The sequence below is a fragment of the Manis pentadactyla genome, chromosome 10 (assembly GCF_030020395.1).
Source record: "Manis pentadactyla isolate mManPen7 chromosome 10, mManPen7.hap1, whole genome shotgun sequence".
NCBI classification, from domain to species: domain Eukaryota; kingdom Metazoa; phylum Chordata; class Mammalia; order Pholidota; family Manidae; genus Manis; species Manis pentadactyla.
Window position 1 is genome coordinate 79,883,630 of NC_080028.1, and position 8,579 is coordinate 79,892,208.

At 40.2% G+C, this 8,579-nt stretch overlaps 1 protein-coding gene across 2 annotated transcripts in view; it reads left to right on the forward strand.

Annotated features, from left to right (window-relative positions):
- LOC118928069 (leucine carboxyl methyltransferase 1) overlaps positions 1 to 8,156 on the forward strand; it is a 67,974-nt gene extending 59,818 nt beyond the window's left edge. For both annotated transcript variants that reach the window (XM_036916906.2, XM_036916908.2), the window contains 4 exons: positions 1,618 to 1,719; positions 2,551 to 2,642; positions 6,184 to 6,281; positions 7,930 to 8,156. In XM_036916906.2, coding sequence (XP_036772801.1) covers positions 1,618 to 1,719; positions 2,551 to 2,642; positions 6,184 to 6,281; positions 7,930 to 7,952 — 315 coding nt within the window. In that variant the 3' untranslated portion in view covers positions 7,953 to 8,156. The remainder of the gene's footprint in view (positions 1 to 1,617; positions 1,720 to 2,550; positions 2,643 to 6,183; positions 6,282 to 7,929) is intronic.
- The last annotated feature ends 423 nt before the right edge of the window (positions 8,157 to 8,579 follow it).

Genomic DNA, 8,579 nt, shown 5'->3' on the forward strand with positions numbered 1-8,579 from the left:
TTTCTCTGTATGTGAGGAAATCCCGGGAACCTGTCTTTGCTGTCAGGATACCATGCCTGGGGACAACAAGCCCCACGTTTCTGCATGTTTCAGAGGTGCACTGCTTTGTTCACCTTGCTTCATTTGTGCATTCTTTTATTCAACAAGTGTTTATTCAACATCATATGGAAATGGTGGATTAAGCAAATTTTGACCACAGACCTTGTCACTTTGGATCACGCCTGAGGATGTGCCAGTGTTCATTATGCTGTCCACAGCTCTTCCTAAGCTGGTTCAAATCCACCCACCACGCTTTGTGAACAATAAGCATTTAAATTAATTCAGTAATTTCCTAACAGATGCAAAACCATCAGCATCCTCACTGGTCTCATTTGCTCATGTTGCTTTACATTATTTCCTAATTAGGAGTTATAAAATGACAAACCACAAAATGATGAAAATTTTCATAGTGATAGTAGCACATCTTTAGGTTTTCTTACTGTGTAATAGGCACTGTTCTATGAGTTTTACATACATTAACTTACCCACAAGGCAGATATCAGTACTTGCGTGGTTTCACAGGCAAAAGGACTGAAGCACAGAGAGTTTACATGGTTGCCCACAGCCTCATAGCTGTTAAGTGTCAAGCTAGGACTCAACCCAGAGAATAAAACGATGGAGTTTTGTGCTCACAGACACCCTCCTCTCCTGAATAATAGTGTGCAACCTGTTCATTAGGGTCACAGCAGCCTCAGCCTCACACATCCACTAAATGAGAGTGATACTGGTTCTTGTCTTGCACAGTTGTCATGTGGGAGATAAAATTGATGTATTTTTGATACTTTGTATATGACAAAGTAACTGATTATGTACTGTAATAGTGTACGCTAATACTCAGTTTCGTAGCATTTGTGCACATGTGTAGAATTGTAAAAAGTAGTTCTTTTTAAACTAGTTTCTGTATGAAAAAAGTAATACTACATGCAGAATAAAAAAAAAAAATCAAATAGTGAAAAAGCCTAGTAGACAAGGAAAAGAAGTTTCTCTCCTACCCCAGACCTTAGCCCTCATTGCTAGATTCCAGAATTCTTCTATGCAGATATAAATGTAGTGAGATTTTTTCCTTAAAGACAGATAGCACACTATACACATTTCTCTGTACCTTATTACTTTTTAAGAGTTTACTTTAGGGACCATTCCATATCTATATCTTCCTTTCCTGTTTTCATGGCTCTATCATATTTCATTATATGAACATGGCCACAATTTAACCCCAAATGATAGGTATTTCAGTTCTTACCAGTTTCTCCCTCTCTTACACGATGTTCCAGTAACCATTTTTGCATCTTTGTGTGCACATCTGAGTATTCGGCAGAACAAATTGCTGGTGGTAGCATTGTGGCTCTCGGGCTGAGCATGTTCTTGGGGTGGGGGTTGCTCTGCCCAGCTGCCCCTGGAGGGCCTGCACTGGTTAAGGCTCTCCTCAGCGCTGTGTGTGGTGCTGGCACCAGATTCCGTTACCTGCATGGTATTGACTAATGCCAACCTTGATGGCTTAGAAGTAGAATGTTTTATTTTGCGTATTTAAGAGCAAAGAAACCGTTATGGCAATGCCCAGCCTCCTCTTTCCCTTCCCAGGTGAACATGGATGATCGGTTTGGGCAGATCATGATTGAAAACCTGCGGAGACGACAGTGTGACCTGGCGGGAGTAGAAACCTGCAAGTCGTTAGAGTCCCAGGTCAGAGGGGACTCTTGCACCTTTAGCCTACTACTTTAAATGTTATGCAGTTTTCAGACCGCATAAAAGTCGAAGGAATAGTAAAGTTAACACCATGTCCCATCAGCCAGCTTTAATAATTGTTAACATTTTGTCAATATTGTTTTGTCTCCATTTTTGGTTAGTGTCCTTAAAATATTTTAAGGCAAATCACAGTCAGTATATCATTTCCTCCATAAATACTTGAGTGTGAACCTCCTATCAATAAGGACTTTCTTCCTCTCCAGATAATGATAACAGCATCATCACACCTCACAAGTGGACAGTAACTCCTTCAGAGCATCTACTACCCTGTCATGTTCAGTTTCCCCAGTTGTTTAAAAAGTTTTGTATAGTTGGTAAATTTGAATCAGGATCCAAATATGGTTCATACTTTGTACTGATATGTCTCTTAAATCTCTGTAATCTATAATAGTCCCCCTTGTCTTTTTAAAAACAAAATGTCTTTTTTTTTTTCTGCTGGAGAGACACCTTCCACCGCTGCCTCCATTTAAATAGTTTAGTTTTTACATATCTTATGGCACATCACCACTAGAATGCTTTTAAAAACTTGCTCATAGAAAAGTTTGTTTCTTCCTTAATTCCTCTTTAAATATACATTAGTGAGTTTTCTCCCATTATAACAATGTGTTCAGTAGGGAAAGTTGGAAGATAAAAGGAAGAAAGATAATAGGGGTCAGAGTGGTCTTTGAAAGAGGGGTCATTTAAGAGAACTTTCCGTGTGCTTAAGGAGCATCTTGGATTCACGGACCATGCCTTGTAATTCTCCACTTCTCTCCACCCCACATTTAGAAAGAACGACTCCTGTCCAGCGGGTGGGAAACAGCATCCGCAGTGAACATGATGGAATTGTACGGCAGGATACCGCAAGCTGAAGTGAGCAGGTACGGGACTGGCAAGAATCAGCACAGCAGCTGGAAAGCATTATGAATTAAAGGCAGAGTTGCATATCCTTTCATGTAAAAACAGCCGCCAAGCCCTAACTGCACTTATTTTGAAACAAGTTGACCTGCTAATATAGAACAAACATTGATAGCACCTTGAGAGTAACTTGTTGGCTATTAGCTGAGATACGGTTTATGCCAAAACAAATTATTTTAGTCAGAATAAGCAGTTACACCTGTAAAATTCCCAGAGCACACTCCGCAGTGGAAATTTTGTACAACCCCTGTGTTCTGGAGGAGGAAAGTGTTTCCCAAGGGCTTCTGAGGGGAAAAAAGTCTGCTTACAGATTTTTAAATGGACTTTTCCCCTCATTCTCTGTATCTCCCACCAAGATATAGATACTCATTGTTCCTAAACAATTTTCAAGGTCAGGTGCATGAAGTATAAAGTGGTTGTGTGCTCTGTAGCCATACCCTCCAGAGATAACTGTTAATAAGCTGGGGAGTGTATTTTTCTATGTGTATCTAAAGACACATATTTATTAACATGACTTTCTATTTTTTGAATCAGTAGATTCATATTACATATATTGGTCTGTAAACCACCTTCCCTTTTTAAAAACAACAGTAGATTGTAGTTATATATGAGAACATTGAGGTTTATTGTATCCTGTTTAATGGTACATAGTATATATATATATTAATATGTGAATGTATCATATTGAGATTAATAATTTTAAAGTAAAAAGTAATGTTTATAGCTGTGCATTTAGTTGTGGTGTCTTGTTTTTTATTTTGTTTAGTTTTCATTGCTCTATTATAAACAACACTGGAGGGAACATCACCAAATACATCTCTGGGCAGGGTTAGCTCCAGCTTTAATTCTTTTTTATAGTTGTACTTCCTGATTTGAGCTTCCTCTTGCCTTTGGGTATGCAGAGGCATAGGCCTCTTACAAGATAATCAGAAGAATTGTTTACCTTGCTTCTCCATAGAACTTAACTTTTAGAAGTATCACTACTTTTTCCAAGTACATCAAAGCCTTAAAGGTTTGTAAAAGTGCTATGTCCAAATCAGGTCATTCCTTCCTGAATTCTAAAATTTTCCTTTCCCACAATCTGGTTTTCATTTGCCACATGTCAGTGTGGCTGTTTTGAATAACCTTGGTTTGGCGTCTGTAGTGGACAAGCTGTGGCAGCTCTGCTGGCTACCCAGGGAGGGGTCTGTAACTGGCATGAGCCCTGAGGGGAGCAGCTGGTGTCTAGGCAGCTGTTTGTCTCATGCTGCCATGGCCCTTTGCTGGCAGCAGCACGCATCCCTATCAGAGGCGGTAATAAGGCGGGATGGACTTTGGTCTCTCTGCCTGAACAGCCCTCCGAGCTCTGTGAATGCCTCATTTGCCAAGGGCTGTGTATAAACAGAAGTCTAAAACAGACCTATTGGTTAAAAAATGCTGAGCATCTGCTGTGGGCGAGCCACTTTTCTAAGCCCACGGGATACAACAGTAATCAACAGGCCAGAAGATATGCCTGCCCTTGTGGAGTTCACAGTCTAGTGAACAGCTTCATGTCTGCTGTCTCCTGATAGTTGAGCTTGGTAATAACCATCCTAGACCTTCATTATGGTGCTGTTTTTTTCTAGAATGTGGTATTAGCAAATCTGCTTTCAACGTCTTCTGGTAAGATCAGTAGTGAAGCAGCTAGATTGCTCTATGGATAGTCATTCTCACTTCAGATGTGACTCTTTGGCCAGTACACCAAGACAGGAAAGAATACACAAATATAGAAACATGCACAACAAATGCACACACACACACACACACACACACACACACACACACACTCATACAGCTTGGTCAAATGGCAATACCTGAATGTGTATAATGGCTATTGTGAATAGTAGAAATATGGATTATCTTATTTTCTTCTTTGTACTTTTGGGAATTGCCTGCATTTCTCCCATAATCTGATAGAAAAAAATTAAATCTATTTCCATATGTTTGTGCATATTTCTCTATATATGCATATATTCAAAAGCTTACATTTAAAATGCTTTTTTGAAAATATCATACAAGCACATGAAAGGAAAAAAAATAGCATAAATTAGTACAGGCATATCTCAGAGCTGTTGTGGGTTCATATCCAGACTGCTGAAGCAAATATTGCAGTTAAGTGAGTCAAATGAATTGTTTGGTTTCCCTGTGCAGATAAAAGTTAAGTTTACACTGTACTGTAGTCTGTTAAGTGTGCAGTAGCATTATGTCTAAAAAACAGTGTGCAAACTTAAAGCCAACGTTTTTTTGCAAAAAATGCTAACCACCATCTGAGTTTTCAGTGAGTTGTAATCACTGATCACAGATCACTATAATGAATACAATAATAATGAAAAAGTTTGAAATATTGTAAGAATTACCAAAATGTAACCCAGAGACATGAAGTGAGCAAACGCTGTTGGAAAAGTGGTGCCAACAGACTTGCTCAGTGCAGGGCGGCCACCAACCTTCAATTTCTAAAAGTGTGATATCTGCAAAGTGCCATAAAACAAGATGTGCCCTTTCAGAGTTAAAACAAAACCAAACCCTTCACTCACCCGTACTACTGGTCCACTACTTTCTCACTCAAGACAGAACACCATTATCAGTTTCTTCTGTATTTTCCCAAAAGTAGTCTGTGCATATATACAAAAATATGTAGCCCCACTTTTTCTTTACATAGATAGTAGTATATTAAGCACATTATTTACAAAGTGACTTGCTTTTTAAATTCCATGGCATGTCTTAGAGGCTGTTCTGTGTCAATACATAGAGACCTATCCTATTCTTCTAAAAAGCTGCAAAGGACTCTGTTGTATGAATGGACTTTAGTTATTCAACCCATCTCTTCTAGTTTCGTTTTTTGCTGTTACTGCATTTCAGCTATGATGCTGCAGTGAATATTCTTGAACACACATTTTTGTACATACATAGGGTAAATTCTCAAAAGCAGAATTGCTAAGTAAAAGGATATGCATTTTAAGCACTGATAGAGATTAACAAATTACCCTCCAGAGAGGTTGTGCCATTTTGTAATCCTACTAGTAATGCAGGAAAGCACCTTTTTCTAATGTCCTTGCTGAAGTGTGTATCAACCTTTTTGGTCTTTGCCAATCCAATCGTTGAAAAAGTTATCCTGCATTTTAATTTACATTTCTTTTCTCATAAGTGGATTGAAAACCTCCTGTTTCTCTTTTGGTGAACTGGTCTTTTACGTGTCTTTTAAGTGAGTTTTCTTCTTGAAGTATAACAGCTCTTTATATAGCAGGGGGGTCTACCCTTTCTTATTTGTATTGCAGATTTTTTTGTGGTTTGTCATTTGTCTTTTCACTTTGTTTATGGTATTTTTTTTCTTCTTTTCAAAATAAAAATAAAATAGAACCACATCATACTTTGTAGCCTGCTTCTTTCCATTTACTATATTATGAACATCTTTCCATATCTGTAACTATGGGTCATACATTTGTAATTGCATAAATTTATATTGTTCTGTTTTCATTCTCTCCACAGGATCGAGTCACTTGAATTCCTGGATGAAATGGAGCTCCTTGAGCAGCTTATGCAGCATTACTGCCTGTGTTGGGCAACCAAAGGAGGAAGCAAGCTCGGTACATGACGTTGCTTTTGTTGATACAACCTAGAAATGGGGCCCATTTCATCTCCACCGAAAGTAAAACAAGCCTGGAATTTCCATCCCAGAAAGAACTAGAGGATCGAATACATGTGTTTGTGAGCATATCCAGAGAATTAGCTGTTATAGCCTCTGCATTTTTATAGCAGAGAAGCCAGGTGAATTGTTCAAATAAGTCACATATACCAAAACAAACCCACAATTCTTTGTAGGGATCTGCTGTGGAATTACCTCAGTTAGAAGGTAAAAGACCTTGACAGTTTAAAGTAATAGTCTTAATAAAAGTAACCAATGTTTGTCTTTTTGGTCAACTTTATAACCAGGCTTCCTAGATGTTAAACACAAATCATTGTATCTCTCCAACAAATCCATGCAGCCATGGGTTGAACTTCTCCCTCTTCTCTCTCACGGTTGAAGTGAAGTTCCCTCGCCTGGCCGAGGAGGGCCGTGGGGAGAGAGCACGGATCCACGGCTCAGTGTCTTGCTCCCTCAGTACTGGCCACTCCGCCTTTACACCTGCTCCGTGTGGATTTTGCTTCATGGGGGTCAGCTCTCGGGCATCTCTCCAGCCCTGTGGAGACCACTTTAGATCCTAGTTCTGTCCTTTAGTGTCACCCTGTCCTTGAAGTGTCCTACAGATGTGTCTGAATGACATGCAGCCTTGGGCAGGTAGCTGGTGCATAACAAAGAGCTCGACAAAAGGAGGACTGTCTACTGTGTAGAAGTTCCAGGTTGACATGGGGCTGTCAACTGTCCTGGGACTTACCATCCACTAGTTCATAAACTTATCCAGCTGTACAGGAGAGCCCACAAAATCCTTTAAATTTTTTAAATTTAAAATCACTTATTAGTTGGTTTTTATATTATCCCCCCTCCCGAATTTTGAAAACAGCATAATTTTTAGTGGACTTTGGAAGCTGTGAAAAGTATGGCAAAGAAAAGAAAAATCACCTGTGTGCCTGTCACTCAGAGATAACCTCTAATAACTCTCCCTCCACTCTTTTTCTAGCTATTTCATTTTTAGCAGAGTTGAATTTAGATATTTACAGAACTTTGATTCCCAGTTTTATCCAACTTAATATTATAACATGAGCATTTCCCCTTGCTATTAAAAACTCTCAATGAACACAATTTTAATGGGTTTATAAAAATTCTGTCATGAGACTATGTCTGAATTTACTTAACTTTCCCACACATTTGGAATCCTATTCTGTTTTTTCTTGAAGTAGTAACACATGAAACTTTTGCATGTAAGGGGCTTCTTTTGTCCCAACTTGCCACCCAGCTGCTCTGTGATAGCAGCGCTTGTATGTATGTGGTGAAGAACTATCTGCATTTGCTCAAAGTTCAGCACTTGAGGGTAGATTTTTGGCATTAGCTGCCGAGAGCCCGTAAATTGTTACAGTGCTTTCTTAATCTCTTTAAAACCACCGTAAACACAATCTCACCCAACCTCTTGCTTCCTTGTGAAGCCTGCCCGAGCTGCTGTGATCTGGTGTGTGGCCTGTGCCCCAGAGGCAGTCCCTGTGGGCCTGGGGTCCTGCAGGGCACATTCTTCCACCCCTTTCTGGTTTTTCTGCTCTACGCTGTGAGTTTCCTAACAGCACTGTGTGTTTCCTCCTCAGGCTTGAAGGAAATCACTTACTGATCTGTTGAAGGCTCCTACTGAGCCAGAAGCTGAAGCCACTGACCTTCCCAGAGTTGATAAGCAAAGGTTCCTGAGTGCTGCCAGGCCTTGCCTACGAGTCTCACCCCACACTCGAGAGCCCTCCGTTACTAGGGTCATCGCACCACTTCCTGTTCCTATTGACTTATCGTTTAAATAAATCTCAGTTGCCAGTGTTTGGTCCACTGCTGCTTGTCTGCTGCTTGTCCTTTACTCCCCTGGGTGGGCCATGGTTCACCTTGTCAGCAGAAACTAAACGTCCCGAATCCTGCTCTGCATTGGGCTCTCACTCCCTGTGAATCAGCCTCAGCTCATGCCCTTGTGCTCATTCCAGGATTTACTCCCATGTGCCCTTGTTGGCAGCTCCTGACATTGTACCTGGCACCTTGTCCCTCTGCTCTTTCTGCCCTTGCCAGACCAGCCTGCTCATGTCTTCCTTTGTCTTAGTTACCGGGCAGTCTGAATGATGGCCCTTAAAATGTCCACTCCTCATCCCTTGTAAGTGCGGGGAATGGAAATCCCAGGGCAAAATACCTCTAAAAACTGAAATCAGTCAAAGGGAGAAATAAAGTTTAAAACCTGTTTATTGCTTAACAAATTGCGGTCCAG